The 25,828-nt window shown below is 47.6% G+C and overlaps 2 protein-coding genes across 9 annotated transcripts in view; both read left to right on the top strand.

Annotated features, from left to right (window-relative positions):
- LOC144127932 (uncharacterized) overlaps nucleotides 1–22,868 on the top strand; it is a 50,457-nt gene extending 27,589 nt beyond the window's left edge. For 3 of the 8 annotated variants that reach the window (XM_077660941.1, XM_077660944.1, XM_077660942.1), the window contains 3 exons: nucleotides 4,038–4,127; nucleotides 6,002–6,056; nucleotides 22,676–22,868. In XM_077660941.1, the coding sequence (XP_077517067.1) occupies nucleotides 4,038–4,127; nucleotides 6,002–6,056; nucleotides 22,676–22,762 (232 nt within the window). In that variant the 3' untranslated portion in view covers nucleotides 22,763–22,868. Of the gene's footprint in view, nucleotides 1–4,034; nucleotides 4,128–6,001; nucleotides 6,057–22,467 lie in introns of all 8 variants that reach the window. The other 5 variants (XM_077660939.1, XM_077660943.1, XM_077660940.1 and 2 more) reach the window with 3 other exon arrangements.
- On the top strand, nucleotides 8,982–13,279 carry LOC144127931 (uncharacterized). The gene has a single exon (XM_077660937.1). The coding sequence runs from the start codon at nucleotides 8,983–8,985 to the stop codon at nucleotides 10,084–10,086; it is 1,104 nt and encodes a 367-aa protein (XP_077517063.1). The 5' UTR covers nucleotide 8,982; the 3' UTR covers nucleotides 10,087–13,279.
- Nucleotides 22,869–25,828: the final 2,960 nt, after the last annotated feature.

Raw genomic sequence — 25,828 nt, 5'->3', positions numbered from 1 at the left:
AGGGAGCAACACCATCAAGTGGCTGAGGGAAGCTGACCATAAGCGCATGTACTTTGTGGACCGAGCAACACGACAGCTTACAAAAGAGGCCCGACAGTCAAAACGACAAGCCGAAAAGCGAAAAAATGACAGCGACAGTGACTACGAAGCAGGGGACTATTAAACCAATTACTATGGAGGCGTTTCTGCGAATAAAAAATGGTTTTTCACATCTTTTTTCTCTTTACGCTCTATTATCTCAAAACAGTGTTTTTTCTTACAAAGGTACCATTATTTCCAATGCCTTTCAAGACAGACGGCTGATTTTTTTTTGCAATCATCTACATAAGTGTTGCCAACTACTGAACTAGAATTAAGCAATTTCACTGAGCAGTTATTCTGTTATGAATTTTGAAATGCGCAAAGAAAGGCCAGATTTGTGTACTACCGGAACAAAATTTATTAAAAATCGAATTTTCAACACATTTCAAATATTCTAGTTCAGTAAAAAGAGCACAAAATTTGGCAAACAATGATATATGTATTATTAAGCTACTGTTATCAGTTAGTGAGAAACATGTACCTCAACATGGCCTAAAATGCATGGGAAGTATAGGGCTTACCCTGTGCCCTTAAAGCAACGAGGCTTCGCTGCTTTGCCTATCACGAGCAAGCAGCACCGTTCCGTGCCCGTCACATTCACGCACACTAGCACGGTAACTCTTTCCTTGCTGCGCTTTCCGCCCGAGCACGTATCACCTTTATAGCTCACAGTCTTGTTTGGGAGCAACTTAAAATAAAGTGCGGTTTCATCAGCATTGAAAACATCGCTGAGCGGGTAATCGGCAAGATATTCCTTCAATTCACCTGAGACCCAATTTTCGCAGGTTTCTTTGTCGACTGCGGCTGCCTCTCCGCAGACGTTCTTAAACGTCAGCCCGTGGCGGGCCTTAAAACGTGATAACCAGCCTTCCGATGCATTGAAGTCGCTGATGCCCATTTGGTTGGCGAAGTCCGCTGCCTTCGCAGCAATTATGGGTCCACTTAATGGAATATTTCTGCTGCGAACATCCTTTATCCACGTAATGACAGCAGTCTCCATCTCGGGGTGAGCCGACGTCCGTAGTCTTTTCCGCGAGGGCTCAATCTCCTTTTGGTAAGCATCGATGATAGAGTCCTTGTTCTTGATGTAGGTAGACAACGTGCTTTTTTTGATGCCATACTTCTCGGCAATCGCTGTCTTCGTTAAGAGACCACGTTCAACCGCGTGCAATATTTCAACTTTAGTCCTTAAATCCTTTGCCGAGTACTTTCCACGGCTCGCCATGATCGGCACAGTCGATGAGACGTCAGCGGCGAGATACCACACAAACGAGCAAGCTCATGCAAAATGCGACAAGAAAAGACTGCTCGTGCATTCCACCGATCGCAGCCGCCGCAGCGCAACGAAAACCTGAAACGGCTTGCTCCGGAGCATCGGCGGCGGCGGCGCCCGCGCGTCAGAGAAAACCTGCTACGGCATGCGCCGGAGAGTGGTGTGCAGCGAGCGATGAGCGAGCGCGGCTTCAGCCGTTAATCTGTTTTTTCAGCCAGCGTCCGCTGTGGCGTACGCGGTTGTTGCGACGCGCGTCTTTTCTTTCTTTCCTCTTATCTTTGAACTCTCCTCTATCTGCACGCGGCAGCGGTGATGGCTCGGCCTGAGCCAATCGGCAGGCCCGTGCACTTTCCTTTTCATCCTTCCCTCAGTCGCAACAACAACAACGCCGGAGGCTCCAGCAAGGAAATTGGCGGCTCGCCTCGTGCGTGCAAAAATGCGCGCTGGCTAATTTATTCTCGTCGCTGTGCATATTAAAAAAAAAAATTTCAATGCATTGTACTCGTTACGAGGCGACTTCTATTTACGAGAAGCAATGTCGGCTGCCGGCTCCTAGTTCGAATTAACCGACGTGAGTACCGGTACGTTCGAATTATCGGGCGTTCCGGCCCATTGATATACATAGGGCTTTGCAGGGACCCGGGCATCAGTTCGAATTAACCGGCGGTTTGAATTAAGCGATTTCGAATTAACGAGCTTTTACTGTAGTTGCATTCAGCAAGCTGGAGACACTGGTACTTGATGGCCATGGCACATCAGGAAAACTGACAAAATGTGCCAAAAGGGTCCCAGTTGTGCATAGGTTAGAAAAAGTGTGAAGTGTGCAGTGACATGCTTTTACTTCTTTTATTCGTTTGCTCAAAGGCCCTGGGTATTGGACAGTACGTTTGGGATAGGCATCAGCTTCCCTTGGGAAGCTACTGCTTTAATTCCTGAAGATTATGATTTAGTCGTCTACGAACCAAAAAACATGCTCAGAATTGCTGCCATGCAGGGCCTGGTTCAAATTTCCATCAGCATGGGCTAGCATAAAGTCACTTAGCCAGGGTGTATGAACTGCGTCAACCAGCCACCTGAAAGTGTCTTGCAGGAAGTGCTGTCAAGACAGCAACATTCCCGTACTCATCGCTTTAGTCATGAGCTGAAGAAACTCGAGGGACGGGGTGGTGTGCAAATGGTGCAGGAAAGTTAACGAGATCAACAAAGACAGAAACAAGATGAGTGTCATACGAAGCACGTGACGCAATTTATCAAATCCAAAAGCTAGGTGGCATACGAAACTCCTCAGTCATGCGGTGCCACTTCAGTCTTCCTGACTGGGCGATGCTTAAATGACTTAAGAGGGCACACCAATGATGTCAGAGTGGACAAAGGGACCAACTCTCTAAGCGTGTGATAGCATGCTGGTGCTTTGCGCTTCTGGAAGTTGGCGAAAATAAGAATTGCACGAACCTTCCATACCCTCAAAAGAGGTGACAAGTGCCTGAGCGTGCTGTCTGTTTGTCTATCATAGATAGAGGGAGGCTTTTTAGATGTGGGCCAGTAGAAGTGGTAATATCAGTATTGGATTTTGGCTTTTTTTTTGCTTGAGCTCTAGGGCTTCTGTATTTATTGGGACATCGCGTGAAACTCATTTTCACGTTCGGCGCTTGTATGTTGCTTCTTTATTTCTTTTCCAGTCTTTTGCAGCATTTTAGCACGTTAACTCTTATCAGCTCATTCCTCAGTTTCGCACTGTGGTCTGCATTCACAGCGCCACCTGCCTCAGTTGGCAAAGTGGTGATAGGGAAGTGGGGGAGACCAGTGGAAAAGGGATGTCTCCCCTCATTTTGGGGTGTTAGGAGGGAGAAGTGAGGGTGAGGCTACAGGTGGCTTGGGCGTTCACTTCTGTTTCGCTTCACGTGCGTTCAAGGCACCATGCGTGTTGCACATTGTTTTTGTTCGTGGCACCACCTGCTAGCTATGGTGCAAAATTCAAGTTGCGTGCTGTTGGTAATGTGCTGGAGAATCGGAACCATGCCGTCAACCTGTGCAAAAAAAAAAGATCCGGGAATTGTGTCAAGCCTTGACAGCGCTCTGCTCAATGAAACCAAAAAAAACTCGCTGGGCGGTTACTAGTTTAGTGTCTCAGATTTTAAGCATTGGCTGTTGTCTATAGCTTTTCAGAAACGCACCACTACTGGCCATGTATGGCGCGCTGCTGCTCTTAGCACGCTGCCATTGTCTGTGCTGCATAAGGCGCCAACAGCACCACAAAGCTCGACCTCTGAGCTCGCATTCTAAAAGGCAGAACGCGTGAAGAAGGCACGCTGTCCAAAGCTCAAGGATCGCCTAAGCACAACAGCTGGTGCATGCATTTTTGCCTCTCTCTCTAACTGAAGTGCGTGCATTTTTATTGCACTTACTGAATGACCGTGTGTGTTTTACACTGGTGCGACTCGTGTGCATTTTTGTTTTTGTTTGAGAAAAACTGCCATTTGGAGGGGAGGTGGGACTTGAAACATAGGAGAATGCGGTAATCTGCTGAGGGTCCCATACTGCTGATGCTCATTCTAATTTAGAAGAGAGAAAACTTCTCTTTGCTAATAATAATTTGATGGGTGGGGTAGCCATGAACGCAGCTGACAGAGTGGTGTTGTTGATTTGCGTGTCTGTCCTCGGCCTTTGAATTGCATTACAGCAGGAGCCATAGCCGTAGTCGCAGCCGTAGCAGGAGCCGCAGTGGGCACAGGTCATACCGCTCACGTGGCCGTCGTTCCCGCTCAAGGTCAAGGTAAGGAGCAGACCACCTTTCTGGGCTCTTCTGTGCACTTCTTGTCATGCTGTGGTTAGGAGACACTACTGGGGTCTTTAATACTCCCTAATGGGGGGACGCCACTCTTAGAACTATTTTATTTATTTATGCGTAGATGTACACCAAATTTTCACTGTTCATGCATTTTCATGTACTGATTCCAAAACTGCAAATGGTTTCCTCCTTCAGCAGACAGTTTTATAGATTTATCTTAAAAAAGTGTGCCTTTTGTTTGGAGGAAGCTTGGTTAATAAACATAAGATCTTGTGGAGAAGATTTCTATCTATAAATGATCTCGAGTCACTAAGGAGTGCAATAAGGCATAAATGTGCATTCTAGCTATACCTGGGCAAAAGTTCAGCTGGTCAAACTTGACAGAAAAAAGCTCATTTTGGTGACTGAGACAAAGAATTTACTTTTCCAAGGAAGCGGCAGTTTAAAGTTAGCATTATTGCACAACCTGTGCATTTTTCTTTCTGGCACAAAAAGAATTGCAGTAATAGCTGGTATAGAACTGGAGATATCGCTCCTCCAAAATTCTAAATGTGCCAAAAATGCAGTTTTGAGAAATCTGTAAAATGTTCTTACCATACTTTTCTTGACACGAGGGCTACCTAGAAATCACTGAAATGAGTTCTGGCTGATTTCTGATGTGGAAGCACCATTCCCCGTCGACATAATTACGCTCTCAACAAGGCAACTGCTGGCAAACAGATGGCGTGGTCTGGAGGCTGGAACTTGAGGCGAATGCCATTGCATCGCGACCTCCCCAAAGTTGCGGTGCGCGATTGTATCTCAACATCGGTGATCGCAGTCGGCCCCTAAGCGCTCTTTGCTCGTCTTGCACCTCAATACATTCAGAACCAAGTATATTTCGTCAAGGCTTCTGATTCCGCACGTTGCAGGGTGCCATTTCGCGACCGCCGCTGGCGCCGCGCCACCAGCTTTACTGGAAAGCTGGATCTATCATGTTGTTGCAAGCTATCAATGAAAGCTGCTTAGGTATTGCCTCTTCACTGGCACAGTCACAATTACGCCATCTGTATGCGGCAGGAATCGCCCTGATCACTCCTCACTGTCGCGCTAAGCATTGCCAGTGACGGCGTTATCAGGCCATTGCAAAGTGCCTGCACTTCATTGGTGATTGTAGATAACGGGGTTTGGCGATGCAGCGTACCCAACGCGCTTCAGATTTCTACTATGTGTTCATTCCTTCCTGTCGTGCTAAGCACCGCCGGTTACGGCATTATTGGGCCATCGCAGACCGTCGTCGTTGAATGTAGACACCAGGATACATGATGCAGCATACCTACCGTGCGTTGGATCTCCACCATTCGCTCCCTTTTAGTGCTTTTAGGCCTAAGACTTGTGCGAATCGAAATATTTCGCACTTAGCACTTCACGAACCTCACTTGGCAGTGGGACGGCATGACCAACTCAAAATGGCGCTGGGCTGCAAGTAGTTGAAGCCGCGAGCTAACCAAAAATTGCCATTTTAGTCACGTTATTTGGAAAACCAATAGCAGCGCGCGTTTTTTACAATTATTTCTTTGTTTGCGACCTTTCAAACAAAACCAAAATGGTGCCGACGAAGCGCGTATTTCACTTATTTGGAACGTTATATCGCATGGATTAGGTGGTTTTTTTAACGAAAATTCGTAGCTAGCTGTGCGCAATGACCTCAGGACCGCGAAAATGATATAATCAAAAATACAATTTTTTGACCAATTTTCGGCCCAACGAGCTGTGTCCCCCTTTAAATTTAGTTTTTTGGAGGAAAATCGTCGTTGTTTTCATGCCCCACTGGAACTCTGCAGATTTCTGCTAATTTTGTTTCAACGGTGTTCATCTAGGTCGTCAAGCCGTCGCCGCAGCTGGACTCGCAGCCCCTCTCCACGTGACAGCCGGGTAAGACCATGCAGAACACTAGCTGTGGTCCCAGCATCAATCGTTGACCCACTGCAGTGCCCAGCAGATGGTTGTCCGTGATGGACACACTTTTTTGTGTGCTGGGCCTTCTTCCTGGTTGTATTGTTTTTATTTCTTTTTTAATGTGTCTCTAAAAGCGCATTTTACAGCGTTATGGAAAATTTTGTTTTCGCTTTTATTTTGTTTTGGCGTTTTCATGAATGACTAGTTTCGAAACTGCCGCGGTGGCACAGTGGTTGTGGTGCTCGGCTGCTGACCTGAAAGACGTGGGTTTGATCCTGGCCGCGGCGGTCGCATTTTGATGGAGGCAGAGTTCTAGAAGCCTATGTACTGTGCGATATCAGTGCACGTTAAAGAACACTAAGTGGACGAAATTATCCGGGCCCCTCAACTATGGTGTCCCTCATAGCCTAAGTCGCTTTGGGATGTTAAACCCCATAAAACTAAAACCGGTTTCAAGTCTCAGATAACGTGGCCGCAAATAGCTATATAGGAGCTTGGCACTGGCAATCATTACATTAAAAACATCATGGAGGCGGGCGACAGGACAGGTCGATGATCTCCAGTTTTTCATCGGTACGGGGCTTTACACAGACTAATAAAAAGTATGTATTTATCTAAAACTGGCCACTCACCTTCAGTAAAAAAGCATGACTCACGTGTGCAATCAAGGAAGTTTAATGCACCCAGGCTGATCGGAAGAATCTCTTTTACAGTTGCCGTGTTGACTCGATTACAGTGGTGCCTGTAGTTCGTGAAAATTGCAAATAAACGCCATCAAAACTAAGAGCGCGTAACTCAAAAACTTTTTGAGCTAGAAATTTTTCGGGAAAAAATTTCGTTATATCGCGAACTTCGTTGCAACGAGGTTTTTGTCTTCCAGTTCCGTTAATGAAATTGTACATTCAAACAACAATCATTCTGTTTTATTCCGCTCACGTGATGATATTACAACCGATTTGAGAAGAAACGACAAGCAAATATAGCGGCAAGAGTAGTTCAGTCAAGCTTCGTTTCCTCGAAATGGCACATCTCAAATTATTGGTTTAGTTGAAATTTTCTGTAGAGTCGAGCTGCTCCCCGCAGCGCCATGCATTTTGCTGCCCATTACCTTACAGTATTTTCTCAGCGAATTGCGGGTATCTCAAAATCTTGAATGAGATATGGAGATAATGCCGCAAGTGAAAAATTAAAGCGAGCTTCGTGTGTTGCTGTGAAGACGTGCCACGAAGCGTGCGGCATCACCGAAAACGAAACCAAGCGGTGCGGAAATCCATTAATGGCATCAAGCAACACTGCGCTCCATCACGGGCTGATGGGAATGGGACGTGCAAGTATGAGGCCCTGCAAAATGGCGCAGGTAGTTAGGCTAGCTTTGTGCACCGCATGCGGCGCGGGACGTGATCTACTGTCAACTGGAACTTCACAGGACAGGACAGGGCGTAGCGGAGGGCTCCGAAAATTACGACCACATGGGGTTTAACCGGAGCTACGTCACGCAGTACACGGGCGCCTTGCATTTCGCCTCCATTGAAACGCAGCCGCCGCATTATCTGGATCAGCAGTCCAGCGCCGTGACCACCGAGCCACCACGACCGGGCGAGATTGACGCGAGTTCAAAAACTAAGCATAGTTCAAAAACGAAGAACCTTTATTCTCAAATCATTGCAAAAGGCAAGTGACTTCATGACTGCATCAAATCACTTCATGATGCAGTGTGAGTTGGTGCAGTCATGAAGTCAGTTATTTTTGCCTGACGTTTGCTCATGAGCATCGGCGTAATGAGGCGTTCGTTGGTGGCTACCGTGCTCAATTTCATTGACATTTTGTGGAGTTATTGGTGGCTACCGCTACCAATAACTCCGCAAAATGTCAATGGAATTGAGCACTTCTGTTGCTGTAGGCATCTGTGTTGCCTCCTCGGTGTCGTCACCGTCCTGCACAACGGTTTTCTCTTGAACGCTTTCAATTATTGCGGTGTTGTCCAATTGTTCTGTTGTGACAGCATATTCATCACTGGTGATGAAGTCTGTAAGGCTTACATCCTCGGGAATGCTGCCTTCCTCGCTCAGCTGCTGCCACGCATCAGCAAAATCTGACTGTGCAGGCGCCTCTCCTTCGCTCGCTTCATCGTTGTCTGCCGCATCCAATGAGTCGCACACAGCTTTTATGCCAGCCTTTCTAATGCAGTTTACAATAGTTTCCTTGCTCATAGACTGCCAGGACGCAGATAGCATTTCTATGCCCATAGACATGTCAATCTTGGTGTCGCGTTTAAGGGGAGACGCGGGTCGAAAAATCGGCATTATTTTGAAAATTTTCAATTTTCTGTTTTCGCTTGCTATATCATCTTTGAACATCCTGCTTTCATGCAGCAAAATATGAAAGTAAGATTTGTACGACAAGTTAGTTAAAAACGTGTCTAAATGACCCGCGGTGACCGAAAAAGTCGCGCGTGCTGCCCAATTTCGGCCATCTTTGAGCTGCCGCCGCTCATGGCAGCGGCGCCGGCCGCCATTGCGGCCACTTGCAAAAATTAGGCTAAGCCTTCTTCTTTCGACTGGCACCTCCGTCAGTTTCGTATTTTCACGAGAAAATATAAAGAAAATGCTTTTTTCCCGCGTCTGCGGAGCGCTCCTGTTGTCACGTGACACGAACCCGAGGCCGCCATTGGCTGTCGCCGTGTAGTGGAGCCACCTCCGCACTTTCGTATCCGCTCGTGTTGCATCGCCTAGCACGGCTACCGAGCATTTGTTTGCATTATCAAAAGCCACTTCACCATAAGACATTCCAAAACATAGCGAAGAAAATACACATCGCCGCCACCAAAGCAGCAGCCGCCAATCTTGCAGAAGCAAGACGGATAACTGCATTGGAGACTGCTGAGACTGACGTTGTTGCGGTCATGTTTGATGGAACCTGGCAGAAGCGTGGGCACAAGAGCCACCATGGTGTTGGCACTGCCATTTCTGTGGACACTGGCCTTTGCCTAGACTTCGAAGTGCTGACCAACTACTGCCACGGCTGTAGCAGCCACAAAGCACTTGGTGAAGAAGAGGATGAAGTATGGAAGGCCTTTCATTCTCCTGTGTGTGAAAAAAATGTTGAGTGCTCATCGCATGCAATGGAAACAGAAGCAGCACTACGCATCTGGAGCAGGACGCAGTCCTACAACATGCGGTTCACCACATTTCTTAGTGATGGTGACAGCAAGGCATATGCTGCAGTTTCTGACGCACAGGTTTATGGGCCGACGGCAGTGACCAAAGAAGACTGCACAAACCACGTTTCTAAACGTCTTGGCACTGCACTAAGGAAGTTGAAGACACCACTGCCACGTGGGCAGAAACTTGGTGAAAAGGCCATCCAGAAATTGCAAAACTATTATCAGATTGCAATAACAAGCAACCGGGGCAGTGTAAGAGGCATGTACTGTGCAATGTGGGCGTCCTACCTCCATTCGTGCTCCAGCAATGGTGCAAGCAGCCACAGGTTTTGCCCTGATGGGAATGAGTCTTGGTGCAGGCAGAAGAGAGCCCAAGCTCTGGGAGAACCAGCTCCGGACCACACCCCCCTCCTAACCAAAGTCCAAGGAAAAGCAGTGCTGCCAATATACAAACGCTTGACAGACTCGAAACTGCTTACCCGCTGTTTGCGAGGGAAGACTCAGAACGCTGCTGAATCCCTCAACAGCAAGATTTGGATGCTGTGTCCAAAGAGCCGATTCGCATCACGGACTGCAGTGGAGACAGCCACTGCCATTGCAGTCCTGTGGTTCAACAGGGGCCACTCCAGCTTCGAAAAGGTGCTAGAAGAACTGGGAATCCTCCCTTCTAAGCAGCTGGTCAGACTCAGCTTGGAAAGTGACCAGAGCAGAGTTAAAAAGATGTCTGCCAAGCTGACTGCTGAAGCAAAGTCTCATCGCCGCAGCCAGGTGAAGCGAGCACGCACTGAGGACTCCGTTCGCAAGAACCGTGAGGGCCAAACATATGCTGCAGGAGAGTTCTAATCTTGTGGGCTAGTGGCCAACATGTTAAACTATATTGCCACCAAGTTTTATGTGATTTGAGACAAAATATTGGCCTCCAACATACAAATGAACTTTCAATTGAGTTTTTCTCAAATTGGTGTTTTTGCCCGTTTTTAAAGTTTGTGCACACAATTTTTTCCTCTTGTACTTCTTGGATCACAATGAAATTTTGCACAGATGTTCCTTGGGGTGCATAGAGTGTGGAAATCTAGTTTATATAATTAGGCTTACCATATTTTTATTAGAGCATCATATCAACAGACTGACGTACAAAAGAAAATGACACCCTAATTTTCATGAATTTTTTGCCTGAAAAAGATGCAGACAAATATAATTTCACCTAGATTTCAACATTCTGCAGCTTGTAATGAACTACCCAGGATGTTTTAAAATTCTCTGTAATAATGATTACTAATAAAAATTGTGTGCACAAAAAAGGAGCTAATTATACATTTCATTGAGAATAAAAATTGAACTTCTATAGTTATCAAAAAACTGATTACATATTTAAAAACAGAAGCTCAATTTATACTAGCTGTGCAAATTTCAGCCCTCTAACTTCATAATTAAAAAAAAAGTTTTTTCGAGGAGCCTCTCCCCTTTAGGCGCACGTTGAGCAAAATTCTCTCGATCATGCGCTTCTTGTAAGCACACTTTACTCTGTTTATTACACCTTGATCCAATGGCTGGATTAGGGATGTGCAATTTGCGGGTAGAAATTCTAGCGCGACGTTTGACAGCTCCACGTCAACGTGGTGCACTGAACAGTTGTCCAGGAGAAGGCAGATTTTTCTCTTCTGCTGCCCCATTTCCTCATCCAGCTCATTAAGCCAGTCTCTGAACAGGGCTCGTGTCATCCAAGCCTTTCGTTACTGACGTACTTGACGGGCATCAACCTTCCAATGAAACAACGTGGTCTTCCACTAACTCTGATGACCAGCAGCTTGCGTTTATCCGTTCCATCCATGTTTGCACATAGCAACACAGTTAGACGCTTGCTCTGCTTGCCGCCATGGCAACGTTCATTTTTCAGAGCCAGGGTCCTCTTCGGCAAAAGGCGATAAAATAATGCCGTTTCATCGGCATTATAAATGTCCGCGATGTCATAGCGGGCGAGAATGCCTGGAACGCGGACACGAAGCCAATCAGCGGCTCCAATGGCATTCGCCTCCGCACTTTCACCGCTGATTACTTTGCCAACGATATTGTGGCGCTCTTCAAAATGAATGTAGCCACCCGCTGCTAGCCTTGAATTCGTCACACCCAAGCACACTTGCAAAGTCCAGGGCTTTCTGTTGAAGTATGGCACCACCCAGAGGCATGTTCTTTGCGCATTTCTATGAACCACATGAATGTGGCTTTCTCCACGTCGCCGTACGTAGCCGCTTTCAGCCTCTTCCTTGTCCCACTCAGGCCGCTGTCGCTGACAGCACACAATATGTTGTCCTTCGCCTTTAAAATGGTTGAAAAGGTATTCAGCGTTATATCGCATCTGTCCGCCACTTTCTTCTTCTTCTCGCCGGCGGCTACTTCTTTGATCATTTTCGCTTTAAGATCAAGAGAAAGCACTTTTCTCTTCCGGGGCGCACCACTCATTGTTGCACAAAAGAGCACCACGATCAGAGAAAGAAATGACTTCTTGTGGCAGCGTGCCTTCCTGTGCCAACGAACGAGAGACTCTAGGCTTGGGTTGGATAGGATTGACAACATTGCTGTAGACGTTGAAACGTCAGAGAGGGCACTATTTGCACGTCTGTGCGCCCGGGGCGCCGCAGTGGGGTAACATTTTCCTCTACAAACATGTTTCTTACAAAATAAAATTTGAATATACTTCATAAAGTGGCGTAGTTTTTCTGTGCTCCCATAAACTTTGTTGCATCGAAACTTCAGCGCGAAACCACTTCGTTAAATCGAGGAAAAAAACACATGCATTTCAGTGGAAGCAAGAAACTGAACCAAAAAAAGTTGAACTTCGTTCTATCGAGGTTCGTTATATCGAGGTTCACCTGTATATATTTTTCACTGGAAGCAAAAAATTTTCAAAGTTAATGTATCAAAATATAGCTTGATAAATGTACTTTTTAACATAATCAGTTTTAGCTAAGAACGTTTTTGAAGAGGCCTCCCAAAAAATATTGCAGAAACAAATATATGCCCGGCATACCTTTTGTGAGTATCTGGTCACATGAAAAGAGAGAATACAGTGAAATCTCATTATAGCGATGAGGTAAAAAAAGTAAAAATAGTTCGTATAGCCAATATTTGTATTATAAAATTTCTCTAAAAACTCGAGGTGGAGAGGCAAAATTTAATCAGCGTGAGAGCGACAGCTGGGAGTTTTCTGTAGTTATAGCACTGTTTATAAGCAGCTTGCAGTGATTGGAGGTCGCAAAAGAAAAAAAGCCAAGTGGGAAATGCTGGTTAGTTTTGATTTCTTCCCAAAGCACTGCAGCACGCAACGGTGACTGGTGCACTTCAAATGATTTCATCCTCAAGAAGGCTTAAACACTGAAGCGCCTTGTCACTCCGAGGTATTCGAGCACCTCTTTGCATGGCACATATGGCATCGGATCTACATTGTCCTCACCTTCCGATTCGTCTTCGGTCACAAGCTTCACGTCACTGCGCACTGCTGCAACAATCTCGGTGTTCATGCTCAGTTCCTTGCAGACAGCTAGCTCAGTTTCACTGGCATGCACATATTCTTCAAAAGTGTCTGTTGCAGAAACAAAGTTGCTCTCAAAGAGGCCGGACCACACGTCGTTGGCGTTGACTGCCTCATCGACTTCAACATCACTCTGCTCATCGGCTTCAAGAACATTGGCATTACATACGAAGCCAGCTGTTAGAAAGCACTTGCTTATTTTGCTGCTTTCAACTGTCACCACGAAGCAACCACCATGTTTTTTGAATTCCTTAAATGCACCTTAACACTTTCCTGCCCATGGGAAAAGTAGTGGTTTTTGGGTGGTATAGGAAATATTTTTGTTCCTTCAACAAAACATGCTTGATACTCAAGGAAATAGTATCATTGTTGAGAAGAGGAAATTGTCTTTTTAATGGTGTTAGTCTCAATGAACATGTTAATTGGAGAAAATTTTGAAAAACAAAATTGCACAAAAATTTCAAACAACACTGGACAAAATATACAAAAACATCAACATTTTTTTACACACACAAAATATAAAAAAATTTCAGTATATACATTTTGTTGAGGATACATCTGTACAATGTTTCACAAAATTTCAGCTTTCTATGTCCAGAACTTATTGAGGCGGAAAAAAAAACGTTAGGCATGGTGCGTGTCATGCCAACGGGCAAAACAGTTTCTCGACGTAGTGAAACACAAATTGATAGCACAGGTCTCACAGAAGACATTTGTTTTCTGTTCAACTTTTCTGTCTTCATAGCACAACTTACAGTTCCTATAACGCTCCATTTTTTTTGGCTTGTGCTGAAGACCTTGGGGTGCACCACCTGGTGGAACAACTGGAGGAACGGCGGGGTTTACAGAAGGTCGCTCATCAAATCCCAGCAGCTGCTCAGTCAGTTCTAGTCTGAAGGCGAACTGGTCGAAGCGCGAGATTCTTGACAGTTCTGCCACCTCTGGATGCTGTCGGCGGTGCTCATCAAACAGTATAAAACTGTTGACTACAGCAATGTCTATACAATGGAAGAACAGGGTCTTCCACCAGCGCACGCACTTCATGAGGACGTTGTAGGATCCGATAAGCTGGTCAGATTTGTCGACTCCCAGCATGCCCACATTGTAGTCGTCTATGAGTTGCGGCTTTCTGATTGAGACTTCGGTCCATTTGTTCTCGACTTTTTTTCTTCGCTTCGCAATAACATAGTCGTTAGCGGTGTGGGCTGTCGACATCATGTGGACAACCCGCTTATCCTTCCATTGCAGATACAATACGTCCTTGTCCCGCAGCCATCGAACATCTCCTCTTCCTGCTTTTTTTTCCCATTTTGTGTCCTTTAGTTCGCTGGGAAAACCGCGGCGGTCTTTTCGGGTCGTTCCGCAAGCTAGTGTCTTGAATTCCAGTAGATGGATGAACAAAGATGTTGATGTGTAAAAGTTGTCCAAAAAAATTAAGTATCCCTGATCAAGGTAGTTCTCACACAGCCGCGTCACAACATCAAATGCCAAACCACGTGCACTGGGCGCTTCTCGCTTTCCGGTATACACATTGAATTGAACCGTGTAGCCAGTTTTTGAATCAGCCAGAACCCACAATTTATACCCCCATTTTATTACTTTATCCCTCATATACTGCCGAATTCCAGAACGACCTTTCGACTTCACCATCCTCTCGTCAACGGACAGGTACCGATGCGGCTGAAAGAACTGCGGAGACGAAACGTTCATGTGTTTTAGCAGAGAAGATACGCGGTGAAGCTTCCCGTGGGTTGCGGCAGTGGTCTTCTCTGGGTCCGTCACACTCAAGAATGCCAGTAATGCCTTGAATCGCCTTCTCGGCATCACTTTCGGTGGTACAAGGCCTGCGAACAATCTCCCCGTGTTCCAATATGAGTGCAGACGTGGGACTTGCACGATACCCATGTAGATTAGCAGTCCGATGAACTTCTGCATTTCATCCGGTGTCACTTCTCTCCAGGACCCATCTCTCTCACCGTAAGTTGGTTTTTCAAGAATATGCATCCAGGCATATTTATTTGTATTGTCGCATATCTCTCGGATGATTTCACCAGTGAAAAAAAGAAAAAAGAAATCAACGGCTCTGGAGAACCGCCTAGCGCCACTCCGGAGCGCGATGCCGAGGTCGAGGCCTGGCCGTCGTGCAGGAGAAAACACGACACCCTGCGCAGCCGCCGGCAAATGGTCCCTCCCGAAAGACGTTGCCACCCTGCAGATAAGAAATCTGACCTTCAGCACACGGAGGATATCTACAGATCAGCGTGGGAGCGCAGCGAAACGATTCAGAGAAACCGAAACTTACCGACGGATGCCTGCGGCCGTTCCGGGCTGGATCAACGCACTTTCGCTTTCAGTACTAAAATCCGACGAACTGAAGTTGTCCTCCGAGTCGCTGCTGCTTTCATCTTCAAAAACATCGCTCGCAGATGCATCGGGATCGATGGAAGCGCGACATTTGCGCGGAGCAGAAGCGCGCGATGTCGACGCCATCACGGACACAACGAGGGAGCGTCACCTAACTTCGAAGTGTCGTTTAAAACCCCCGCGCGGCGAAAACGTGAAACAAAAAACCAAAACTGAAAGAATAGTTCCTTTATTACTTACTAGATGGCGCAGCATGTCCGTAAACGCTTCGAAAGCGCGTAAATACGAACTTGCAACCATCGATAGCGGGCTATCGATGGGCATAGGCGTGGGCAGGAAAGAGTTAAAGAGCCACTGACCAGGGGTCTGGGCATTTTAGCCAAACAAGCCCAGTGCATAGATGAGGCATTGAAGATAACCTCTGCAAAATACTGGAGCCATGCCCGTCCCGAAAAGCAGTAAAAATTCAAATCAAAGCCCGTTCACTCTTTCCTTCGAGAAACCAACCTCCTTATCTCTACTCTGGCTCCCGAGCCTTCAAGTTGACGCCATCTCGAAGACCCTCGCGAAAGGCATTCCATTGGTGCATCGTTTTGACTGACGTGCGAAGGGTGGGCGTAGCTAGTTCGTCGTGTCTGTCTACTCATTGCGCGCGCGCTTTCCATAGCGCCTTCCGTTTACGCACACACATACACCCCCTCCCCACAATGTTTTTAGTTACACGTGCCAGTTCATGTATGGTTCAGCGTATTCTGTGCGTGTGCCGCATCGTGTGTCGTAGACGGTTTCCCTCTCTCGCACACACTGCTTCTCGCTCGTCCATCTTACTGCGGCTGCCTTGGTTTTTCTCTGCTCTGTTGAAAGACAGGAAGTTTAGGAGCAAAGAAAAGACACAAACACACAGAACACATAAACACCCTTGGAGAAGTGCAAATGTGCAATTCCAAGAAATACTGGACGGTTGCCGGGTCCGCACTTTGCCGTGCGTTTCGAACAAAGGTGAATCCCGCCCCTCTGGTCGTAGAACGGCGGGGAGGCCTCTCACACCATGCACGCACACAAAAAAAAAGTCATGAAAAGGACACTCGCTAACTGGGTATGTCACTGACAAAAGCAAACAGATATATGAAAGGATGCGCTCGCTAACATGTTGAGGTGGTTAGCCGATCGCGTCTCTATCGTTCAGTGTGCAGAGAAAATGCAACAACGCTGTTTCGTCGATTGATGTGCGCGTAGCGACTGGATTCGAACCACGATCCTAGGCAAAAATGTCTCCTAGGCAAAGCAGCCTCAGATAACATCGAAGGCGCGGAGTGCAGAAAAACATCTGTGAGCACAGCGGAGCAAGGCACGCGTGTCAAGCAATGCGCAATGATGGTGGAGAAGCGGGGGACGAACACAGGCCGGGAAAAGGCGGGGGTCAAGCTGTTTTGTTGCATACCCAACGGGGAAGGGCGGGTAGGGAGTGGAGGAGGCGAAAAAATGCTTGAAAAAACAAAAATAACTAGGGCCAGGAAGGACAAAGAAACATATCGCGAGGAAACACCCTGATGAGCAAAATAAAGAGGGTGTTGGGTGGCCCCCCCCGTTCCCCCCACCCCCGCCATGAAATATCCCGGGTAGTGACGTACTCCACCAGACACCACGCCTTCGGCTAACATCGAAGGAGGAAGGGCGAATTTCGCTTGCAAAGCCTACTCGACGAGGCGTGAGGGAGAAAAATCTCGGGGAGGGAACAGGAGGAGAGAAGCATTGTGATCGCTGTAACTACGCTATTAATGAGACTTTTCAAAACAATTTTTGCCGCCACGCCTTCCGAAGACTATGCCTTGCTATGAGAGAGGTACAAAATATTTTCGACCAGAGGGTGGTCAGTGGTCCTTTAAGGGGCTGCTGCTGCTATATGTTCAGCAAAACTCATTCGCAAATATGTTTCTTGTAGAGTGCCTTTACAGTGGCGATGACACCCTGGTCAAGGGGCTGACTTTTATTGCTACTGTTGTCTGGCAAAAATGTGAAGTTCACTGCAAAACTTGGACTTTATGCACTATGCAATTGTTAAGGATAAGCACAGCCCACCACTTCTCTGCCACCATATCCTTGTCAAACTTGCAAACCCAGCTCGCAAACATATCTTGCATCACCCATTCATGCTTTCTTAAGGGGGGACGCGGGTCTTGAAATCGCGAAAAATGGTCAAAAATGGCAATTTTCAAAAATTGCGATTTTGAAGTCTTTAATGTCCCAACTATGCCTCTACAAAATATTTTAGCTGAATTCCAACTCAAAGTATGAAAAAAACGGCAATTTAGAAACGTCGGTGAGCCGAAATTGAACGCCAAGCGCGAAGGTTTGCCCCATTTTCAAGCTGCCGTAGCTCCGCGCGACGCGAACCGATCGGCGCCATCTTGGTCTCGTTTGAAACCTTGTTTCCCGCTCCCCAATTTGGCACCTTTCGGCAAGCTGTAGACCCTCGCACAGCGGAGCTATCAGCACCCGTTCGCAAGGGGGGAAAGCGTCGCGAGACGGCCGCCGATTGGGTAAAACGGGCGCCTCCTCGAGGCGCAGCCCTCTGATTGGCCGTGACGCATGCTTTGGTCCCCGCGGCTGCTTTGTACGGCTCCTTCCCGTCGTCTGCTTTCGCCTGCACGCCCGTCATTTTTCGCGCTCCTCTTTGTTTCCTAGTATTTTTCGTTCTGCCGTTTTCCTTATCGTTATTGTAGATATTTTGGCTATTGAATCGCTTCTTTTAGCCTCAAATTTCGTGCTTTTGCGTGTATTTGCCTGCCTGGTGTCTTTGTTCCGTGTGTCACAATGGCCCGAGACGCGCGCTTGAAAGCAAGCACGCGAAAAGCAGTCGGCGAAAAGAGACTCGCATGGAATAAGTAGAGCGCTGCATCGTCGAGAGCTGCAGCTTCGGTGATGCCGCAAGCTGCTGTACCCTCGGTGCATGCGGCTGGACTGAGCTCGCCAACAACAGCTTCGCCGGTGGACGCGGCTGAACAAACCCTGTTGACGCCAGCATCGCCGGTGGACGCGGCTGGACAATGCCGATCGCCGTCAACTTCGGTGTTACCGCAAGTCTCTGCAGTGCCGGTGGATGTGCCTGGACTGAGCCCGTGGAAAATGTCGACATTTGATACGCTGCAAGCCGCTTCGAATTCCGTGTCGTCGGAAGCGCAGAGCCGGCTGACCTAAGCCTAACGTCGACTTCGGCGTTTGCGCACGACGCTTGGTGCCGACGGACCCGGCTGAACCGAGCTGGCGTGCTCAACGCTTCGGCAAGCAGCGCGCCAAGCCGCTGCCGCCGCTGATAACATCATTTGTTTTTTTTTATATATATATTTTGAGGAGAGCTCCTTGGGGGGGGGGGGGGGGGGGGGGGGGCTCGGCGAACTTGGCAGAGCGCCAAGACGTGCGCTCTAAGCTGAAGCTTGAACATTGGCATTAGACACTCCTCACTGTCCTGTTTTTAACCTCGCAAGAAGCAGTTTCTCGCTTCAACCAAGGAATGGCAACAACCAGCAGAGCTGTTGCAGCACAGCTTGGTTACAGGCCTGGGAGCTGCCTCATTGGTAGGAGCCTTGAAAAAGATAAACAGAGGCTGTGCAGGTCTGATAAAGGTCACACCAATGCTGAAAAGGTGAAGAAGAGGATGGCCAAGAAGCACAAGCCTGACAGCACCCAGGACTACTGCCCAGGACTTTTGTGAATGTCTGGCAGATTCAAAGAAAATAGCAAGTGATTTTCTGAGCTTTTTTTTGTCTAGTGCCAATGCAATACAGAGGTTTTCATAATCTTTACATGAACAGATTTCTGTAAATTTGGTGTTATTGTGTTTGGCAATGACTGGGCGGCATGCTAAAGCATTAAATTTTTCCATATGATCAGTAAACAAAAATGGCAGAGTAAGCAGAACTTTGAATGCAATTTTCTCAGCTTTGCTTTTTCGATAAAATGCCTTTGCCTAACCGAACTTTTCATAATGTTTGCATCGACTGATTTTATTGAAGTAGGTATCATTTTTTTCAGCAACACCTCAGCTACATCCTAAAGCTTTCCAATTCTCATTAAACCCAATAGACTAGCAATTAGGTCAGATGTAAGCTAATTACTCCCGCATTGTTTTTTTTCCTACTTTGTTATTCATTCATGACCTATGTGATGACTTTATAAAAATTTCTTGAGCTTTAGGATGTGCAATGGGCCCTTAAGAATGACAGAATTACTTTAAAACTAGTTTTTTTAATTAAGAAATCACCATAATGGCCCGTAAGAAACGACCTAAGTGGCATAAATTATTTTGCCATATCATCATTTCTAGATGAGATATATAAAATCTGTATATATATTTGTGATTAGCATTCAAAGATATATCTGCATGCCAATTTTCAGGAAGATATGTTAAGAAATAAAAAAAAAGTTTTCAAGACCCTCATCCCCCCCTTAATTGCTTTCTACATCACTGGCAAGCACTGAGCCGGAGTACCCGGGTTCGAACCCGACCGCGGTGGCCGCGTTTCGATGGAGGCGAAACGCAACTGAGGGCACTTATGTCTGCTTACGTGGAGGAATGCGAAAGCATGTGTATTGACGAAAGGAAAGGGCACAATAGCTCTCGGGTCTCTACATCGCAGTGGCCACCTAAACCCCGCAAAAGCATGATATCTGGCTCTAGGATGGTCAAATTTAGTGACGCACGCTAAGAGTGGCTTTACCTAGTGTAGTGAAGCTTTCACTTCAAAAAGGCGAGGCACTGCCGGCAAAACGGCACAGTTTTACCAGATGCTGCCATTGAAAACTCGTGCCTTGAAAGGCGACACGTCCATTGGTGAAAGCGACGGCAAGCTTTTGCGTTGAACACCCTAATGGGCTCTAGGAGGAGCGGCAGTGACCAGTGGCGTCACCAGCAAGTCTCGCACTGCGCTATGCTTCGGGGACTATGTTTTCGTACGCAGCAGGCCAAACACAAAGGCCCAGATAACGCGTGACGTTTTTAGTGCAACGATCATGAAACTAGGCATAAGTTCTAATGGCGCGATGGCTGTAGTGACGACCTTCTCGCCACCAAGTGTGAAGTGCAGGATTCAGCCACAGGACGTGGCCGCCGCTCACGAACTGAAGATGTGCTACCATTGGTGCATCATCCAGCTCATGCTGATCGCAGTTCACGCACCAGGTGGTGATGTTTGTATTCAGATATCTTTATTCGCTGCTATGGAAATCAGTAAGGTCATGTGGATGGGACTGACTGTAGAGTGCATCAGGAATTGCTTCCATAAAGCATGCTTTGTGTTCCAAGGAACGGATAAGAACAGTGATGAACATTCGCTTGATTAGACACATGTGGATTTGTAACAACGCATTGTTGATGCACAGAGAGCTGAACATGATTTCGCCTGAGGTGACTTGGTTGGTGCAAAGCACTGCCCGCTGCCGAGAATCGTTACGATGACGAGGATACCGATCAATATCTAGTAGCCGCTAATGGTTTACCCGCTATTAGTTATATCCTGTTCTTAAAGCAGCTTCTTTAGGCACTTCGGGCTTTGGCAAGGAACATAAAGTATGTCTGGTCTTGGTGGTTTGGAAAACATTGTGGTATGGTCTCCTTTGAAGAAGCAGACGTTTATAACGAGCTTTATAAGCAATAAACGACTTTCCTTAAACTTGACATTTCTGGCTTCAAAATGGGAAGTGCACATACTGCGAACGAACTTCGCGCGACCGTCAAGTTCGTTATAATAGTGGGCTTGACTGTATCACTGAAAAAAACTTATTCAGCCCTAAAAAAAATTACCAAAAAAATTAAGAACTGTGTTTTAAGAGAAACGTTCATTTTAAAGGACAAAAACAAATGTCACAACTCAGTTATAGACTGGTGAAGCCGTTCGTACAGTAGCTTTCTGGGCGGGATTCAGTGGCTCTTAAAGCTGTGTTTTACCCACACAGACGATGCAGGCAAGAAAGTTGTTTGGCTGGCACTGACACTGCAGTGGGCTAGCTCAGTATCCAATGTTTTCTTAGACAGTAGCATGGTGAGAGCAAAGAACTGCGACCGCATATACCACCCGCATGTTTGAGCCTTTTCAAGGCAGTAGCATTATGCAGAGCTGATTATTAGGCACCAGTGAGGCGTAATTTTACATCCGTGCCCCAAGTGCGATCATGTGCTGGGGTATTCTCATCCCAGTCACATCTTCGCATGTGGTAAATTGTTTGCTTGTGCCACTGAGTTCAGTATCGAGCACAGAGATCAAGAACATCTCCTCTAATGCAATAAAGTGAGGCACAAATGTAACATATGAGCCAAATACTTTAAACCTATTTCTTCACACACAAACCACACCTAAAGTGTTGCAAAATAACGAAACTGGAATCTGAAGTAGAAGGCCACAGCTCATGTTTTTTCGTTTGCAAATGCACTTCTTGGCATACTTCTTATGCTAAAAAATCAAAGTAACTGAGTCATGGTTCAGCTGTGCTGATTGAAACCTCTGGTGAATGGATTAGGAATGAGCTCTAGAGAACTGCCGATGTCTTGGAATCTGAACGCCAATCAGTACCATGGCAGGCTGAATGCACTGCTTAGGGTCTAGCTGACATGCTGTCTGCACACAAGTCATTAATGACGAGTATGTGAGAAACAGTGCTTCCTGATAACAGCTTGCTTGGTGGCAGTGTCCCTAGTGAACCCACTCATGGATTCCTCATTTTTAAGGTCACGGCAATTTTTGCTGTGCTGTTCTTTCCCTCACACTGAACACAAGGGAGTAAATGGTGCACTTTGTGTGTGATTGTGCTGCGCAGTTGCAAAAATAAGTTGAGACACAGTCTGCAAGATGTCTAGTTGTGAACTTCAGCGCCTTATATACGATTTGAAATCCACCTCAATGTGCCTTTAATGACTGCAGCAGTGCTGCACAAAGTATGGTGTGGTATGCTTCGGCATAGACGTGCTGTCCTTCTTTGTACAGGGCTATGTTTTGTGACCTTTGAGCTTGCACAAATTGTAGGCTTGGCCAGCAGCTAGCTGTGTTGAGTAAGCTGCAGCCTGGTTGGTTGCAAAGTGGCAAGATATCAGCCACATTCCTCGGAGTCAAACCTAAACCTTGTGGGCAGAGTCATTGCAGAAGGAATTGCAAGATAGCTGGCAATTATTGAGAAAAAAAAAGAGGTTGCGCCATTATTGATTTTGGACTAAAGCACTACTGGTTAAAGCAAGCAGATTTGTTAAGCATAAGATTCCAAGAGTGACCTAGGCTCCTCTTGTGCAAAGTTAAAAATTCTGCATCGCATTGATTGAAGCCTTGGCTGCTTTCTCTTTTCAGGTGGATTGAAGTACTGAGTGCCGTAGTTTGAAAATGTGAGCAGTAAAAATAAAAATTTTCTGCACTTGAGACGTCTTTACTTTTGCGACACGGTTACAAACCCATTTCAATAGAATTTTGATGTGTATATTCATGGATCACTGCCTATGCTGCATGGCATTTCTGGGTGCACCCTCACTGTGCCTGACTTGGCCGCGTGTGCTTGCAGCACCGCTCTCGCCGGGACGCGTCTGAGAACGGTGGAAGGCGCACTGCCAGCCCTGCACGCCGAGGCAGTCGCAGCCAGTCTCGCTGAAGCACAGTCTGCCCGGACATCATCATTTTATGTCATCAGCAGCAGCACCTCAGCTGGAGTAGTTCTGGCAATAAAGGTTTCCATGTGTTTGTTTGTGTGCATGTAAGGCTGGTCTCCTTTTTCATCCAGTAGCATGACATGGGGGCTGAGTACTGTCCTTTTCATCACCATTGGTACTCAAACCTTATTTCCCCAAGTCTGCTTAAAATGGGATATTTATGGTAGCTATTATGTCAAACTGCAGAGCATGGTTAATGATGCTAGAAGACAGTGTAGCATGGGTGGTAGTGAACATGGGGTGGAGTGTGTGGAGGCAGCAGGTAACTGTTACTAGCTGCTAGCGACAACGGAACAGGTCAAGCAAGCAATCCATAGAACATGCAGGCCAAGCATCAAGAATCTGCAGAAGGCAGGTGCAGAGCTACGAGTGCGTGAATGCTATCGTGCAGACTTGTACAGCTGCCAACGAAGTCATGGCGTTCAGCATACCTGTACCGAGCAAACCCAGACCAGACTGTCCAAAAGGAAAATGTGCAGTGCAGAGATCAGCGAAGCATAAAAATAACTCTGCTCCAAATTGGAAATGCAGATAGAAAGTTTGACTCAAAATGTACCAACTGCATGCATGGCTTGTAAAGGAATGGAAGCTCTAAAGGAGAAGAGGCAACACAAGTCCTGCCGACAATGCTCTGTGAACACTTCATGCTTTAGAGCCGTAACGTGTACGAGCAATGAATAGGTAGGCTCTTAGTTGCATTAGTGGCCATGAGCTGCTGTACAGCCCGATTGGAGCTGGACACCGCAGCATCTGAGCGCTCGAGGTTTGTTTTTTGCCCTTTTGGAAAGTGGTTGGAACTCTGAGCAGATGTGTAGAATGTGGTGGAAATGGCCTCTGGGTGCCCTGCAAAGGATGCATTTCGGCGAGAAGTGTGAATTGGTGTGGTGGGGAGAGATGCAGTTGGCGCCAGGTCACCTGCTGAAGTTTACTGGGAGTTAGGGCGGGGGGTAGTGGAGTCTGCTCATGATAATGTAGGGAGATTTCGGTGTAGGAGACCAAGGCATCCCGAACCTCCGCCCTGCTTTACGCTTGACGAAAGCTCGAGCATCGGAATGGGCAGCTTTACAGGGGTGGCTCGAACAAATATGGAGGGGGGCAAGGATGCCAGCAGCGGGGCCTGGAATGCGTCCGCGAGTGAAGTTGCGGTCGCCATTTGAATATGGCTTTAAATGAGTGCGGCAGTTAAACGCCCTCCTTCCGGTGGGACGGCCGGATTGGGCTAGTTGATCGCTCCTCGCGAGCGGTGAATGATGATAACACGCTGTGTGAAAAACTTTATTTCAGGGAGGAAGCTTGAGGTAGCCGGAGCAACCTCTCGCAATCTCTAGGTGGGCTCCTCATTACAGGAGCCCATTGGCGACCGCCGCGACTCGAGCTCGGTGGACCAGGGCCTTCTGGCTTGCTAGGTCCGAGCAGCCGAGCAGGGCTGCCTCCCAGTCCTCCCGGGTGGGGTTGGGTTTGGAGGCGAGGTTCGGGGTTGACTGGCATGCCCACACCATGTGAACGATGTCCGAAGACTTCTCCGCACAGTGTGGGCATTCTCCTGTACAGGCAGGATCAAAGTGTTTTAAAACTGCCGGGCACAGCAGCGTTTTGGTGTAAAGGCGGAGGAGTGTGCGTTCCTCCACCTTTGTGAGGCCCTTACAAGGCTTGTGATAAATTGCATGGCCGAATTGGAATAAGTCAGTAATTTTTCGAAAAGTGAGGGCCGGATTGGGTTCGGGATCCGTATCCAAAGGGTCTGAAGGCATTGCCCGGAGAGTGAGCGCGCGGGCGGCGGCGTCTGCCGTTTCATTGCCTTCGAGGCCCATATGAGCTGGAGCCCATACAATCGTTCGAGACGCGGGGGCCCCGAGGTAGTTACTGTTTTGAAGGATGCGATGCGCAGATAGGAATGTACCCCTGTTTAATATTTCTGCAGGCCCCTCTCGAGTCTGTGACGATCACTCGCGACTCCTGGTCTGCGGCGGCTAACGCGATGGCAACTTCTTCCGCATGTGTTGTCTTGAGCTCGGAACGTTAGGCCATTCACCACGATTTTTTGGTGGACGACTGCGGCCGTGTGCCACCCCCCATGGTGAGTGCCTGAGGCGTCCACGTAGAAGATGCCATGTTTGTTCCCATAGTGACGGGCCAGTGCCTCCGCCCGAAAAGGCGCCTGCCACTGTGGTCGTCACGTGTCATGTTGGCCGGAAGAGTGCGTACGTGCAGGGCGTATCTCCAGATTTCAGGAATGCGTACGCGCTCTTCCGTAAGTGTTGGGTGGTGGATGTGTAGGGCTAATAGGCGGCGACCCGACGGCGTTTTTGAAAGCCTTGTGTATTGATTTGTCAAGTGCGCCTCCCGGAGCTCCGCGAATGTGTTAACCATCCCCAGGCCCATGAGACGCTGGTTGGATGTGGTGATCGGGAGATCGAGGGCACGCTTGTACATCTTTCTGAGAATCACTTCGAGGGCGTTCTCATCAAACTTTCGCAGGTGGAGGTAAGGAGTCGAGTAGAGGACTCGACTGGTCACGAATGCATGCGCCAGCCGCAAAGCGTCTCTGCACCGTAACCCCCCGCGTTTGTTGGAAACCCGGCGGACCATCCGGCCCACCTGGTCCCCCACCTTGCGCAGTTTTGCTAGTGTGGTATCAGCCCGTCGATGTTTGTGGATAAGGAGACCAAGTACTCTAATCTCATCGTGTTCGGGTATCGGGCCGCTGGCCAGAGATAGTTCCATTTTGGTGGCGCACTGAAGCGACGGGCGAATGTGCACAAATTCGGATTTTGACGGTGAGCACTGAAGGCCGCAGCGGCGGGCGTAAGCGTCCACGATCTCCGCCGCTTGCTGCAGGTTGGCCTCAATGTCTCCAACCGATCCGTGTTTGGCCCAGATGGTTATGTCGTCGGCGTACAGCGCGTGCTGGATGCCTTCGACCTTCGCCAGCTGAGCCGGGAGTTTCATCATGGCCAGATTGAAAAGTAATGGCGAGAGGACCGCACCCTGTGGGGTTCCTCTCGTTC

This window comes from Amblyomma americanum, chromosome 4, assembly GCF_052857255.1.
Source record: "Amblyomma americanum isolate KBUSLIRL-KWMA chromosome 4, ASM5285725v1, whole genome shotgun sequence".
Classification (NCBI taxonomy): domain Eukaryota; kingdom Metazoa; phylum Arthropoda; class Arachnida; order Ixodida; family Ixodidae; genus Amblyomma; species Amblyomma americanum.
This window is presented reverse-complemented; position numbering and strand designations above follow the sequence as displayed.